We start from the raw sequence: 17,792 nt of genomic DNA, 5'->3' as shown, positions 1-17,792 counted from the left end.
TGGTCCGGTATTTTCATTCTCCCAAAGAGTGTCATCAATGAGCTTAATAGAATTTTCAGATCTTTCCTCTGGTATGGGCCAGAAATGAAATCTAATGGAGGGAAAATTGCATGGGGAACAGTCTGTAAGCCTAAGGTTGAGGGAGGCTTAGGTCTTCCTAACTTGGAATTGTCTAATCAAGCAGCAATCTTGAAGTACATCTGGGAGCTTCAAACTGATACCTCAAATAGAATATGGATTAATTGGTGTAGAATTCACCTCATTAAAGGCAGGAACTTCTGGACCTTGAAGATTCCTCACTCATGCTCCTGGAGTTGGAGGAAAATTTTACAGCTGAGACACCATGCAAGGCATTTTATCAAGCACCTTATTGGCAATGGGATTGATACTTCCTTTTGGTTTGACAATTGGTCTGCTAGAGGGCCTTTGTGTTTAAGATTCCCATTAACCATTCTATCACTCTTAGGAATTGATGAGAATACAAGTATGGAAAACTTCATTGTCAACAATGGCTGGAATTTCCCACTTACTCTCCTCTCTGCTATTCCAGAGCTAAACTCAATCCAACAACCAGTGCCTCTCAGAAAGGATAAGTTGATTTGGACTGTTTCTCCCTCTGGTTCTTTTAGCTTGAAGCACACAATTTCCTACCTCATGGATCATGGTCCTTTAGTTCCATGGTACAACCTGGTGTGGCACATAGCTTCTATCCCAAGAATGAAATTTAACATGTGGCTAGCAGTTTAAGGCAGACTCCCCACACTTGACTCTCGAGCTATGGTTCACCATGGTAATACCTGTGTCCTTTGTGGAATTAAAATTGAATCACATTCCCATCTCTTTTTCGACTTCTCAGCCCCTCTTTGGAAGTTTATCCAAGCTAGATGCAGATTTTACAATTATTTTCTCACATGGGAAGACATGATTCTGTGGATTAGTAGCCGATGGAAGTCAAATTCTCCAATGAACATCCTCAGGAAAATCTCCTTGTCAGCCTTAGTATATCACACATGGGAGGAAAGGAATAACCGTATCTTCAAAGGGAATCCATCAACTCAGAACAGGGTTCTAACAAAGGTCTGTAACTCAATCACATCCTTGCTTCGCCTGGGTTGTCTAAAGGATTGCATGGCTTCTAGATCGATTCTGAGCAGCTGGAATCTTTCTCCTTCTTGTTGTAGACCTCTTCCCCGTCCACCAGACTAAGAGGTGGAGGGTCTCTCCTCCATTACCGCAGGCTTCGCTTACCGGAATTGGTTTCAGTTCTCCAAGTATCGATTTCATTGCTACTTGTAGATCTTTTTGTTCTTAGGCTGGGCCTCTGCTCTAGGTTGCTCTGGTTGAGGGCTGGGTTGCCTTTGGGCTTGTATTTCCTGTGAAAGGTTGTCTTTGGCCAAAGGCCTTCTTTGTATTTTTCACTTTATATTTATACAATTTGCTTTAATTTTCAAAAAAAAAAAAAAAAAAACCCATTAAATACATTCATAAAAAGCAATGACCAAAAGCCATTGAAATGAATCTAAGATCAGAAAAATACATGCAGGAGCACAGTAAAGAATAAAGATACCTTCCGCCGCTGGATACAGTCATGCACTCTGTCAAGGGTGGAGATTGGATTACCCAACGGGATTGATGGTCCACTCTCATCACCCGAAATTCATGTACTTTATTAAGGGTGGAGATTGAATTACCCGATGGGATTCATCTGTGATGGTCCACTCTCATCACCGAAATCTTTACCTTTGGACGAAGTGCAGGACTCTTTCCTTTGCCATCACAGTGAACAAATGCAATGTTCGTGTAATAGAGATGAAAGACGGTTCTATATATTCCAATTGCCAAGAGAAATTACGAAATATACAAGCAAAAATAGAAAATAAAAAATAAATAGATAATCATATACATATAAGTGGGATGAAAATATATAAATGTTGTTATGTATGTGCGTGTTTTTGTGTGGGGTCCACATGTGATTAAAATAATGCACATTGGAAATTGCAGCAAGCCTGTATAGGAAGCACATTGGAAATGATAGCAAGCTTGTATAGAAGGCTGCTTGCTGCCCACGAATTGTATGCCTATAAATAGGCATCATATGTATGTAACGGGTGTGTGAAGATTAAAAAAGGCATCTTTCTCTTTCTGTTATACTTTCTTCATATAAGGAAAGCTATCTTATTATAGGCATCATATGTATGTAACGAGTGTGTGAAGATTAAAAAAGGCATCTTTCTCTTTCTGTTATACATTCTTCATATAATGAAAGCTATCTTATTTTCTCTCACTTAATCTTACCTCTATATATATATATACACACACATATATTTATTACATGTTATCAGCACGAGCTCTATCCATCTCAGATTTGAAGGAGAAGCTCTCTCTTCCTTTTTCTATCTCAACTATATATCTCTTCTCTTTTGTGATATTAGTTTTGATAGATTGTTGGGTTTGTTCGCTTTATCGAAAACAATTGTATTTCTAACTCCAAAGGGTAAGAAAATTTTAATTATTGATTATTGTTCATAAAATAAATTTGTTCACTTAAATGATATATGTGCTTACACTATGGTCGGTTCTACCACCTTTATTATTTAATGATTTATGACTGATTTTACCACCTTTGTTATTTAAATAATTCATATTATGTTATTGTTTCACTTAATGCCATTTTATTTACTTATATACTATGCTAAATTGTATTTTTATATTGTTGTCACATCTAGTTATTATGAAAATGTCAAACTTGACAAAACTGGAATTCGTGGATGCTCAGATCCATCTAGATGCCATGGGCCTCGGAAACACAATTAAAGAAGAGAATGATGCATCATTACAAGATAAATCGAATGCCATGATTTTCCTTCTGCACTATATTAGTAAGGAGTTAAAAATTGAATACTTCACTGAAAGAGATTCACCGTGTTTGTGAATTTTTTTGAAAGAAAGATAGGATCATCAAAAAATAGTTATCCTCCCAAAGGCTCGGACTGATTGGCAGCAACTGCAGTTGCAAGATTTTAAAACTATGGCTAAATATAACTCTGCCTTATTTAAAATCAACTCTACATTGACATTGTGTGGTGATACCATCACTGATGAACTTTTGTTGGAAAAAACATTCACCACATTTCACGCCTCGAATGTACTCTTTCAACAACAATATTGAGAGCGTAGATTTGAAAAATATTCAGAGCTGATATCATGTTTACTTGTGGCAGAGCAAAATAACGAGCTTTTGTTAAGAAACCACCAGTCTCGTCCAACTGGATCGACACCGATCCCTGAAACATATGTTGTCTCATCCCGTGGTCGTAGTGATAGAAATGGCTATAATAATGAAGATGGTCGTGATAAAAATAACTACCACAATAATGAATATGGTCGTGGTAGAAATCACTCTTATTACCGTGAAAGATATCAATCCTCAAATTTTCGTAATCAGAGATCCACACCATATCCCCAAATGAGAGATTATAATGAAATGAACAAGTAAAAGGGAAGGATATGGCTCAACCTCCCAAGGCACATGATAATAATTGTTATCGGTGTGGAATGACAGGGCATTGACAAAGCATTTGTCGTACACCTAAGCATCTGGCTGAACTTTTCCAAGCCTCAATGAAAGAAAAGGGGAAATAAAAAGAAATGAATTTCATTGATCATGATGAGCCAGTTAACATCACAAATTTGGATGTATTAGGTTTTTTTTTAAGGACCGTGATGGAAAGATAGACTTCCTGATTGGTGATGGAAATGTCCACACCAATTAATCCTATTTTCATTTCATGATCTGTCTACTATGTTATCTTCAACAAGTTTTTATTTTCCTTATATTAAAGTTTTTCTTTTCTAGTTTGTATTAAAGTTTCTTTTGTTATAAATGTTTCTTTTCTAATAAAGAAATTGGAATGAATAGGAATGGATCTGACTAGTTCCAAAATAAATGGTGAAGATATATGTTTTGCAGATAGTGGAACGACACACATAATCCTTCAAGATCAAAAATATTTTTTTCACATAACTTTGACAGACGCTAGTGTCAGTACAGTATCAGGCCCCACCAACTTGATTGAAGGCTCCAGACGAGCCAACATCATTTTACCACATGGAATAAGATTACAGATCAATGATGCCTTATATTCTATAAAATCTCAGAGAAATCTGTTGAGTTTTAAAGACTTACGTTGTAATGGGTATCATATTGAAACCACAAATGAAAGAAATGTGAAACATCTCTACATTACTTCCATTACCCCATGCAAGAAGCTGATTGTAATACCCCTAATTTTAAAAGGATAGTCTCGGTATTTGTAATACCCCTAATTCTCAAAAGGATATAACTGAAATTTATTTATTTATTTATTTTATATGCATTTTAATTGATTAATTGATTATTTGATTTGTGTGCATTTGAAATTGTTATTTATTTTATTATTTGCGTAATTGATTAATTGTGAATTATTAATTTATTTTACTTTAATTATTTAATTGTAATGGGTTATGTGTTTTAATTTAAATTGGTGTATTTGTGATTTAATTATTTGATTATTAGTGACTTAATTGCGTGTATTTTTGGTAGCTTAGAGTATTTATGTGTGTTGTATTTATAATTATGTTTAGGGTTTAATTTATGTATAATGGGGTAACCGACGTATTAATGGACTGGGATTAGGATTGGGGTTTAGAAGGAACCTATATATATATAAGACAGTAGGGTCTGCTAGGTTACAAACCCTATTCACGACATAGTATCTTGAGAGGAAAAACAGAGGAAAACTAGAGAAGAGAGAAACAGAGAGGTTTAAGATGAAAATATAGAGAGCTTTTAGCTATAGATTGAAGGTGTACCACAGAGGAAGGAAGAGGTTGATGGTGGAATAGAACTGGACAGTAGGAAGGTTGCCGGTAGTTGTCCGTTCGTCGGAAACTCCATAGACGGCGGTGAAGATTTCAAACCGGAATCTAAAGGCAAGTTTCATTCTATCTCCTTCCTGTAAACTTGTGTTCTGTGCATTCTATATAGTCTCCAGGAATTTAATTTAACTATTAAAACGGATGTTTTATGCATGATAGAGTCTCTGTACAATTTTAGACCCCTGTTCGTGTTTGAAACTATGAACTGTTGTATTTTTGTTTTAAATTTTTGTCATAAATTTCACAAGAGAATTTGAGGAGTTCTAGGATTGAATGAACTTGAATTGAACCCTAGGAATGTAAGAAAAATTCTAGAACGGAGGGTTGAACTTCGCCGGACGCGAAGAAGACAAACGGAGAAAACATAAACTGTTGCGTTCATGGTTTAAGCTTTTGCTAGGTAATTCACGCTGGAATTAAAGAAGTTTCTAGGCTTGTTAGGACTTAATTTGAACCTTAGAAATCTTTAACAAAAGGTGGGACAGAGGGCGGAGGCTTTGCCAGACACGGAGAAGGCAACACAGAGGAAGCAGAGAAGAAAAAACGGATGCTGGGGAAGTGGAGGCGGCTCCACACTTCAATGGAGGTGGCTCCATTGAAGTGGAGCCGGCTCCACAAAGAGTTGAGGCGGCTCAACTTAAAATTGGAGCCGGCTCAACTTAAAATTGGAGGCGGCTCCAATTTTCTAAATGCCCAGTACGTGGGTTTTTGATGGTTTTTGGACTTCGGAGGCTTGGAAGTGAATTCTGGGAAGTTGTGGGTGGTTTTATAAGTTTAAAATTAATCTTCTTAAGCATGGAAATAGTTATTACAAGCTAGTGTGCTAATCTTAAAAGGTTGAGCATGAAAAAAATAAACATATGACTAGGCATACTGTCGAGGAAGGAGGAAGATGGTTGATGCCAGTGGTTTTAGCAAAGTAACTGGACTGGAATGGAAGTTGTTCTCTGGGGTGTTCTATCAATGTTATATTTTATATAAGGGCCGGGAAGTTGGTTTACACCGAATTAATAGACTTCATGAAATTTTAAGTAATAATTTGCGTGTCGTCTCGGAATATGGAAGGTTTAGTGCTTTTGATTGTTTTAACAAAGTAAACGGAGTAATATGAGTGTGGTTATGGACTCTGAGTGTAGGTGCTCAGTTTATATGTTTCTATGTCATTTATATCACACTCTGGATTATAATTGGGGATTAAATAGACGCCGTGGGATTTAAATATTAATTTGCACGCCGACAAGGATTGAGGAGGATTTAAATGCTAGTTTCGTTTTAATAATGTAAATGAACTAGTATGGATGTATTGGTTGGGAATTCTAGTATAATGTGCAGTTTATAATTCTGATATTCATTATATTATGTTATGATGATAATTGCTGAACTGTCATAATTTCTGTTCTATCAATTATATGGAAATGGATGGCTTAAATTGTTTATCACTACTTTAACAATTTAAAAGGAGGATCTATGATTATAATCATATACTAGATACATAATAGGATCTTGTCTATATTTGATTGCTATTATGTTTGTTTTTGGATATATTTGATGTTCATTTAAATGTGCATCATCTGTGGATCATATGCATGTATGTACAGGTATGGGACAGTGACATACGGAGGGACGGATTGGATCAAAACGTTAATTCCAACCCAATCATACATACGGAATGGATTAACTAAAACAGTTAACTCCTACATGAATGTATGTCCTGTCAACTAAAACAGTTGAATGACATAATGGATGGTTGCTTTATTTTTCAATCTTAGGAAGGAATTTATATATATATTTATGATACCGTGGTATGAGCTTGAGTCTCCTGATCACGGTTAGGGTGCGTATATCGCCTAGGATGGATTAGACATAGGTGTTGTTCCCTGGTAGGCCTAGATACGCATGACCACATTATATGTGATTTGCATGGTATCTCTACTTAGGCTGAGACAGACCTATTGGACTAGCGAACGTCCTATAGTGCGTACTTATATCTATATGGACTACTTTAGCTATTGTTGAGCTATTTAGGATGTATCTGCGTATCAGATTTATGTACGGATTGTAGTAGATTGGAACTTGCATGTGGGCCTGACCCACTCTTATTTTTCAGGTGTTTGTCAGTACCAGGCTTAGAGCTTGATTGTGTTGATGCAAATATAGACACTCACTCTTCCGCATAGGACTTCCTTTCTATTTTGGTTTTGGATTTTTAATTCTGTAAATTTATTTAAGGTTTTGGGATTAGGGGTCCACTAGGTGGATTCCCGAGTTGTACGGATTTTAATTATATTAATTTATTATTTAAGGTTTGAGGATTTTCATTCTAGATTTCTTTCAGTGAATTATTATTTTATTCTTAAATCAGTTTTTATTCTTGCTTGCTTACATATTAATTGTTTGGTGTCCCTCGGATCTGTGCCCCGGACTTGATCACCCGTGGCTCTAGAATCGAGGGGTATCACAGCATTTTAATTATTGTTTTCTTGCAATTTTGTGTGACTATTTGCTTATTTGTTTAAGTGTTTAATTGTTTTCACTATTTATTTGATTTAATTGTTATTTAATTGCATTAATTGATTTCTTGTTTTCTGTAACTGAATTGTGTATTTAATTGTTATATTGATTTTCTTTATTTGGGTTAATTTAGTAATTTAGTATTTTCTCTTTAATGGGTAAATTGGTTTTATTAAATGTTTTAATGGGATTAAATTAGTGTAATAATTACAATGTTAAATTTGTGTTAATTAAGTTACGGTTATAGCTTTACAGTAAAATTCACGTATATGTAGCCGACGTATATATAACATAGGTTGTCTTTGGGCCGACTAAGATTTACATTAGGGCTCTATCTCTTATTATACAAGGATTAGGGTTTTAGTGTTAAGCTTATAAATATAATATCATGTTGGTTTAGGGTTTTGGAAAAACAGAGAGTTAGTTCATAACACAGAGGGTTGAGAACGAAGGCACCGTATGGGCTGTCAAGGAGCAGAACAGAGAGGACCAAGGGAGTGTTGTGGTGGATTAAACCAGAACCATAGGAGGCTTGAAGGGATTCAGTGGTTGCCGGAAATTTAGAAGCGATGCCGAGATTTTATAACTGAAATCACAGGCAAGTTCTTTTTTTCCTTTTTCCCGTTGGCTTGTGTTCTATGCACACCTAGATGATCTCTAGGACTTTAATTGAGCATTAAATAAATCTTACATGTTTAACATATGATAGATTATTGGACTGTGTGTGTTTAATTTTAATCTGTTTAGTTCTTGCAAAGTTGGGTTGCAGTTTTTTTTTTAATTTTAAAACATGTGGGATCGGTAATTGTTTTTATAGTTCTTTCTTTTACAAACTGTTTTAAAAAAAAGACTGGATGATACTGATGTAGTTAAAACTCTTAAGTTCAATATTAAGGAGGAACAGAAAGGTTGGAAGTGGCCGGAGACGAAGTAGACGGTCGGAAACAGATCAGAAATGAAGCAAGGCTCTCAGAGAGGGAGAGAGCCGGCTCCATGGAGCAGGGAGCTGTCTCCCCCCAAGTGTAGAACCGGCTCTAGGAGTTGTAGAGCCGGATCTACCCATCTAAAGGCAGCTCCAATAAAGATTGGAGCCTGCTCCACCATTTTTTGGAGCCTGCTCTACAAGTTTAAGAGCAGGCTCTCTTATTTTCGTAAAATCTGGACTTTTGGGCACTGTTTTAGACTAGTTTGGTATTCTGAAATGATTTTTGGAAGTCTACTGAGGGTTTTAAATATAATTTCATGAATTATTAAAACCTCATATGGCATAAATTATACCCATAGGCTAATGGATGGAATAGTAGAAAAGTATACAACTTTTTATGCTATTAACGGATGGAAGACAAATTGATTGCTTAACTAAATTTTAGCAATTTAATGGGATATAGTATGATTATAAAACATATTTTATATGCATGATAGGGTCATCGATTTGTTGGTTTTGATCTATGCATGCTCTGGATGTTAATTGTTGAAATATTAAATTCTTTTCTACAATTACATGGATTTCCGTCTAGATTTTAATTGCTGAAATATTAGACATTCTTCTACAAATATTTGGATAAGGATTTTGGACTGTAAATTGCTAACCTATTATTTATGTGTTGTAATTTACATAGATATGGATGATTGTATGCACCGGTATGGGACGGTGGCATATTAGGGATGGTTTAGCTCAAAATGCTAAGACTTAATCTATTGGATTAAAAGAAAGGATTGTAAAATATTGAATCCTAATTTTATTTAAGTCGGATCGACTGAGTAAGTTGAGTGACTATCTGGATTAATTGTGGTTTGTGGTTAAGTCAGATCGACTGAGTAAGTTAAATGATTACCTGGATTTATTGTTATTCGCGGTTAAGTCAGATCGACTGAGTAAGTTGAGTGGCTAACCAGTTTAGGAGTCTTATGTCAGATCAACAAAGAATTGAATGACACACTCTACTTTTGGACAGACTTTATATATATGATTATGGTACCACTATACGAGCTTGAGTCTCAGAGTCGATGGTTAGGGCGCGTATTTGCAGTACATGTGTAGCTGGCTATGATAGGTTGAGGTATACCCTATTAGGCTTAGGTACTCATACCCACTTAGGTGCATTTTGCATGTTGCCTTCTATTTAGGTTGAAACCCCTTATATAGTCCAGTGAATGTCCCATAGTGTGGATATATATATGTATAGACTAGATAGCTATTGTTGAGATATCTAGGGTGTATCTGCGTATCGGGTCACTGTATGGATTGCAGTTAGATTAGAATTTGTTCATGGGCCTGACCCACTCTTATATTTTTCAGGTAACGGACGGTTCCAGTCTTAAGGCTTGTTCAGCTGAGCAGAGGCGGTCATTTACTCTACCGACAACGTAGGATTTCCTTCCATGTTTTGGACTTGGTTTTATTTTCGTTTATTCAGTTTCAGTTGGGATTTTATTTAGGGGTCCACTAGATGGATTCCTGAGTTGTACTCTTGGAGGTTTTGGAAGGATTGGATTATTTAATATTTATTGGTTAAGGATTTTTATAATTAGTTCTTCTTTCAGCTTTATTCTACTTCATATTTCATTTTTATATTCTGTGTTCGTTTTAAAATATTAATTGTTTGATATTCCCTCGGGTTTGGGCTTGGGCTTGGGCCTGATCAACCTGTGTCTAGAATCCGAGGGGTTTCACACTGATATTAGAAAAACTCCATGTTTTCTTTTCTAGGTTATACTATACAACCATTAGGATAATTGAGTCAAATGCTGTGATACATAAAAAATCTTGTGACCCAAAACTTTTTATACTTTGGCATGATCAACTTGGTCACCCGGGGAGTACAATGATGCACCGAATTATTGAAAATTCACATGGACACCTACTAAAGGATCAAAAAATTATCTTACCAAATAATTATCTATGCACCACCTGCTCACAAGGTAAGTTGATTATCAGACCATCCCCTTCAAAAGTCATTGTTGAATCTCCCCCATTTTTACAACGAATTCACGGGGTTATATGTGGGCCAATTCATCCACCTTGTGGACTATTTCGCTATTTTATGGTCTTAATTAATGCCTCAACACGATGGTCACATGTTTATCTGCTTTCTACTCGTAATGTTGCATTTGTTAGACTTCTTGCTTTAATTATCAAATTACGGGCACACTTTTCTGATTACCTAATTAAGACAATCCGTCTTGATAATGCAGCTAAATTTTCTTCTCAAGCTTTTGATGACTATTGCATGTCAGTTGGAATTAATATTGAACATCCTGTTACACACATTCATACTCAAAATGGTATGGCCAAATCTTTTATTAAAAGATTTCAGTTAATTAGTCGTCATTTGCTTATGCGAACAAATTACTTGTTTCTGCCTGGAGACATGCCATAATACATGTTGCATCATTAGTTCGTATACGACCAACTGTTTATCATAAGTACTCACCATTACAACTTGTTTTTGGGCAACAACCAAATATCTCTCACATACGAGTTTTTGGTTGTGCTGTATATGTTCCAATTGCACCACCCCAACGCACTAAAATGGGTCCTCAACGTAGACTTGAAATTTATGTTGGTTTTGATTCACCATCTATTATTAGCTATCTTGAACCCCTGACAGGTGATGTCTTTAAAGTACGATTTGTTGACTGTCATTTTGATGAAACTGTTTTCCCACCATTAGGGGGAAAAAAGGCACAACAGCAACGTGATATTGCTTGGAATGCCCTGAAATTATCTCATTTTGACCCTTGCACAAATCAATGTGAAAGAGAAGTTCAGAGGATCATTCACTTGCAAAATGTTACAAATCAATTGTCTGATGCATTTACTAATACAAAGAAAGTAGCACGAATTGCTGTCCCTGAGGGACCTTCTGTCAGTAGTGCAGCAAATGCATCTAAAACACGCCTGAAGCGTGGTAGACCAATCGGTGTAAAAGATATTGTTTCTCGTAAGAGGAAATCGCAAAGAAAAGCTAGCAATCCTGAAGAGGCCACAAAAGGAGCAACAAATATTATTGATCAATCTGAAATAATAGCCTTTGATAAGGCAGAGGCTCTTGATGAGTCTCAGGTACCTAAAAATGATGAAATAATAAATATTGATGAGGCAAAGGCAACAGATGATGATATGACCCTTGATGAGGCAAAGGTACCTGAAAATGATGAGATCTCACTGAATTATGAAACGAGATGGTAAAAATGAAATTGTTGTTGACAACATATTCTCTTATGTCGTTACTCTTGATATTGATAATGAGGACCTGGAATCTCAAAACGTCGAAAAATGTCAACGAAGAAATGATTGGCCAAAATGGAAAGAAGCGATACAAGCAGAGCTAAATTAATTAGCTAAACGTGAAGTATTTAGATCTGTAGTCTAGACACCTAAGGGTGTTAATCCTGTTGGGTATAAATGGGTATTTGTACGAAAGCGTAATGAGAAAAATGAAATCGTGAGATACAAAGTCCGACTGGTAGCTCAAGGTTTCTCACAGAGACCTAGTATTGATTATGAGAAAACATACTCCCCTGTGATCGATGCACCCACATTTAGATTCATAATACATTTGGCAGTCACTGAAAGATTGCATATGCATCTAATGGACGTGATTACAGCATATTTATATGGATCACTAGATAGTGATATTTATATGAAAATCCCAGAAAGATTTAAAATGCCTGAAACAAAACCACGTAATATGTACTCGATAAAATTATAATGATCCTTATATGGATTGAAGTAATCTGGACGAATGTGGTACAATCGCCTTAGCGATTACTTACTCAAAGAAGGGTATGTGAACAACCATATTTGTCCATACATTTTTATTAACAAATCAGAATCTGGTTTTGTTATTGCTGCAGTATATATTGATGATCTAAATCTAGTGGGAACATTGGACGAGATCAAAAAGATGGCCACTTATTTAAATAAAGAATTCAAAATGAAAGATCTCGGAAAGACAAAATTTTGCCTCGGGCTGCAGATTGAACATTTTTCAAACGATATTCTCATCCATCAATCAACATATACAGAAAAGGTTCTGAAATGTTTCTATATGGATAAAGCACATCCATTGAGCTCTTCAATGGTTGTCCGATCACTTGACATCAAGAAAGATCATTTTCGTCCTCGAGAGGATGATGAAGAACTCCTTGGTCCTGAAGTGCCCTATCTTAGTACGATTGGTGCTCTTTTGTATCTTACAAATTGCACAAGACCTGACATAATTTTTCTAGTCAATTTATTAGCAAGGTACAGTTCTGTACCAACCTGTAAACATTGGAATGGAATCAAACACATATTGCGATATCTTCGTGGTACAACTGATATGGGGTTGTTTTATTCAAAAGCACCAAATTCTCAATTAATTGGATATGCAGATGCCGGCTATCTCTCTGACCCACATAAAGCTTATTCACAAACAGAATATGTGTTTACCTGTGGCGGCACTACTATATCATGGCTATCTATGAAACAGACAATGATTGTAACTTTTTTAAATCATTCTGAGATACTCGCAATTCATGAGGCAAGCAGGAAATGCATTTGGTTGAGATCAATGATCCAACATATTCGAACAACAAGTGGTCTCTCATCAATAAAAGAAAGTCCAACAATATTATATGAAGATAATGCGGCATGCATTGCATAGATGAAAGAAGGGTATATTAAAAGTGACAGGACCAAGCACATCTCACCAAAATTCTTTTATGCACATGAACGCCAGAAAAAAGGGTGATATTGATATTCAGAAGATACGTTCGTGTGAAAATCTAGCAGATCTATTCACTAAAACGCTTCCAACTACAACATTCAAGAAGCTGGTGCACAACATTGGAATGCGTCAACTAAAGGATCTTCAGGGTTGAACTAATGAGGGGGAGCAATTGATCAAAGAGGTATTGGCATGCTGTACTATTTTTTCTTCGTCCAGGTTTTGTCCCACTAGGTTTTCCTGGTAAGGTTTTAATGAGGCAGTTTTAATTTATACAATATCATTTTTAGATACATAAAAATACTGTACTTTTTTTCCTTCGCTAGGGTTTTGTCCCACTGAGTTTTCCTTAGTAAGGTTTTAACGAGGCATATTCTTAGTGTAGTATTGTGGATCCCAAGAGGGAGTGTTACGTATATGTGTGTTTTTGTGTGGGGTCCACATATGATTAAAATAATGCACATTGGAAAATGGCAGTAAGCTTGTATAGAAAGCTGTTTGCTGCCCACAAATTGTATACCTATAAATAAGCATCACATGTATGCAATGGGTGTATGAAGATTAAAAAAGGCATCTTTCTCTTTCTGTTATACTTTCTTCATATGATGAAAGTTATCTTATTTTCACTCACTTAATCTTACTCTCTCTCTCTATATATACACACACACACACACACACATATATTTATTACAAATGTCAAATATATTTTCAGTTTTCATAAACATTTTTTTAACTTTCTAACGTCAAAGCTGATGGCCTTGATTATTTATTTATTTATTTTTATACATAAAGAGTTTTCTTTTCTTTTTTTTAACATTACATAAATAGTTTTAATTATAGGATTAAGTGCAAAAAATCCCTTGCTATACAAAAAATGTGCAAGAAACACCCTCATTAAAAGTTAATCCCTATATTATCAACCTTTTGAGCAAATTACTCCCTAATCATCAATTTTGACCAATTCTTTTATAAAAATCCCAAAATACCCTTGTTAATATAATAATAAAAAAAATCTCTCTTTCTCTCTCTCTCTCTATATATATACATATTTTCGGTAAGTCTCTTTCACTCCCTACAACAAAGAATATCACCACTGCAACAACCAATTAACTCTTGTAAAAAAATCACTACTTTGATATTCCAATAATTTGAAATTTTGAAAATTTATATTGTTTTTCAAATAATTTTTTTTATTTATTTATCAAAATAGTGATTTTTCGGTGAGAATATATATATATATATATATATATATATATATATATATATATATATATAATATGAAACTAACACCACAAAATATTTAATTGGTAAAGACATGAAGAGTACGAACAATGAATGTGTTTATTTTATGTAACTTGAAATATATAGATTATTAATATTCCATCAAGATATGTATTTTCAATATATCCTGAGTCTATATACATACATACCTTTACAATAAGATAATATTGTGTTGGCTTTGGCATCATCTCAATTTGCTTCAGTTAGCTTATTTGTGTGAATTCATGATATATATATATATGGAAGTTGCTGTAAAAGAAAAGATAGAGAGACAGACAAATATGGAAGTCGTTGAAAAGAGTTAAAAAAAAAAAAAAGGAGAGACGGCATTTTAATTTTTATTATTATATATTTTTTAATTTTGTTATTTGGGTATTTTAGACATTTCAATGTCCAAATTGACCTAATGTCCTTATTTGCACAAATTGTATAATGTATGGGACCTTTGCGAATAACAGGAGTTGATTGCACATTTTGTATATTATGAGGGGTTTTTTGCACTTAACCCTTAATTATATACCACTAAAAGTGTATATTTGGATTAGCTTGTCAAGAGTAACTTTTGAATTTTTGGACCGAACAACTGTTTGGTATATACATACCAAATTACCAATACATATAATATATATATGTGTGTGTGTGTGAGTGTTTGGTACATATTAACATTTTTATACCTGTTAGGATATCGAATATGACTGTTTATATTCACACTAATGCTTATATAAACATGTATAACCAAATAAAAAAGTACTGTAAAATAAAAATAAAAAATATCAATTCACGGGTGTTCGAAGGACAGAGCAACGTGAGGCCGAGTGTGGGTGTCTGCCGACACTGCCCCCACTACTTTATTTATTTATATTAAATACCTAAAATTTTAGTAAAATTCTAATAATGCACCTATTGAATTTTGGGTAAAGGCATCCTTATAAGTAGTTTGAATTTTTTTTTACTTTTTACTTTTACTTTTATTTTTACTTTTACTTTTAATTTATTGTTTAGAAGCTCCCACTTGAAGTCTCGAATAATTTTCTGATTGGGTTACATAATGATAGACTCAACCAAACTAGTATTTTTGAAAGAGAAGTTTATGTATATATAGGACTCTATAAAGCCCTATAACTTACCTCCTTTTTTTGAGTACATATTTGAAGAGGTCTTTATCTATTTCCATAATTTTAGGAGATTGGTTTGTAGACTCGTCCCATCACAACACCCCACTAAGCTCTAAACCCTACCATTAATTAAAGCCACTCTACTTTTAATTCAATACACAATCCACAGCCTCCCCAAGAGGAGATCAAAGGTTGCAGGTGAAGAAACAAACTATTTTCACTCTCTCTCTGTTTATATATATGTGTGTGTAAATGTATACGTGTTCATATATATATATACATAATTTCTTGAACATGACGGAGAATTGTTTTCCAGGAAAATGGGGGATAAGGCGATCACAATCCGTACGAGGAAATTCATGACTAATCGGCTTCTGTCCAGGAAGCAATTCGTCAGTTTTCATTCATTACACTTCTACTTATTATGTATATATGTGTGTGTGTGTGTGCATAGATATATATATAGATCTCATGTCACTCGCATTTCTATGTTTTCATTTGTTTCAGGTCATTGACGTTCTCCATCCAGGAAGACCAAATGTTTCCAAGGTTTGTTTTTTTTTTTTTTTTTCCTTCATATCATTAGCTAAAAACGTCATTGTTTTGGTTGGTATATTATTATCTAGTCATAGTCACGTAGTCGTTGAAGTGGATTTCTTTTGTTATTGATTTTTCAAAAAAGTGCATATTATATATACACACACACATGTATGTAAACCTCTAGTTAGGGCATGTGTTTATCTAGCTTACTAAAGATTACCTAAAAAGACTACTAGCACAATGCATGAGGCTCCAACCATTGTCATATATTACCTCATGTCAACTTCTTGTTATTTCATGGATATTTAATTTTACTTCTTTTGAGTTAACATAGTGATTACATTTTAATGTTTTCATATATATATATATATATATATATATATATATATATATATATATAATGGGTTGTGGGGTTTGGTTTGTTATTGAAGGCTGAGTTGAAGGAGAAATTGGCGAGGATGTATGATGCTAAAGATTCAAATTCCATATTTGTGTTCAAGTTTCGAACCCATTTTGGAGGGGGCAAATCTACTGGTTTTGGTTTGATCTATGATTCTGTTGAGAATGCTAAGAAATTCGAACCAAAATACAAGCTTATCAGGGTATATTTCTCATCTTTCCAGCTTATTTACCTGCTTTCTCATTTTTTTTTTTTTTTTTTCACATATCACATATGTGTATGTGTGTGTATGATTTGTTTGCTTTTAATTCATTGACATGAATATAATTTTGCTTAACTTTCCGATATATATACTATTACATAATTGACAGGAATATAATTGTTCCATAATATTATAATTTTTTTTAATACTCAAAATGACTTCAGTTGCTATTAATAATTGTAGAATTGTATGATTTATTATTTTTGTCTGGTTTTTCATGCTCTTTTTAAAAAAAAAAAAATAATAATAATAATTATTATTATTGCATGTGTTTATATGGAATATTTAAATTGTTGCTTTTCATCAACTATGATCCAAAAAATATGTTTTCATATCTTTTGTAGAATGGCCTGGCCACCAAGGTAGAGAAGTCAAGGAAGCAGTTGAAGGAGAGGAAGAACAGGGCCAAGAAAATTCGTGGTGTAAAGAAGGTAATAATATAATTCATTTTTTCTTATATCGGGAATACAAATCAACACTTTGAATATAGAATTAGAGAAAATTTAGTTTACATTTTATTTATTCGGTGAAATTTTTGTTATTACTCAATTCCTCTAATCAAGTAAAAAATATAATTTACAAATTCAACTAAATTTCTTTCGATTTTAAATTCAAAATACCAATTTAATAGTTCCAACCTATCATTAGGGTTTTAGGGTACTGACCAATAATAACGAGGTCTTCTGTATTGTTTTTGCTCCTTAAGTTCCATTTTTGGAGCCACTATTATTTTAATATATTTTTACATTCCTTTCCATGCAATAGGCATCTAAATCAATGCTTATTGTTGTCGAATGTGCAGACAAAAGCTGATACTACCAAAGGGAAGAAGAGATAAGGAGGCTATTGCTTGCATAAAAGATCGGAAGAATATTCAGTTCTTTATTTTATTATTATTATTATTATATTGCATTCACAAAAGCAAATTCAAATAATGTTTTTTTTTGACATCCGCAATCTGCTACTTTGTTTATTTATTTATTTATTCATTCTCTCCCATTTAAATTTTGTTTCCTCTCTTCTTAATCAATTTTATCCATCTGTCATTATGT

General features: G+C 34.1%; 1 protein-coding gene across 1 annotated transcript; it reads left to right on the top strand.

The window, feature by feature from the left end:
• The first annotated feature begins 15,858 nt into the window (after positions 1-15,858).
• On the top strand, positions 15,859-17,578 carry LOC132310232 (small ribosomal subunit protein eS24z-like). Its single transcript, XM_059808432.1, has 5 exons — positions 15,859-15,930; positions 16,046-16,087; positions 16,510-16,680; positions 17,085-17,171; positions 17,543-17,578. The coding sequence occupies exons 1-5, from the start codon at positions 15,859-15,861 to the stop codon at positions 17,576-17,578; spliced, it is 408 nt and encodes a 135-aa protein (XP_059664415.1).
• Positions 17,579-17,792: the final 214 nt, after the last annotated feature.

Source organism: Cornus florida, unplaced genomic scaffold (genome assembly GCF_030987335.1).
Source record: "Cornus florida cultivar Cherokee Brave unplaced genomic scaffold, ASM3098733v1 CherokeeBrave_3.0.0_Hap2_Chr05, whole genome shotgun sequence".
Lineage (NCBI taxonomy): Eukaryota > Viridiplantae > Streptophyta > Magnoliopsida > Cornales > Cornaceae > Cornus > Cornus florida.
Note: the sequence above shows the minus strand (reverse complement) of the source record. Positions and strands in the feature narration are given on the sequence as shown.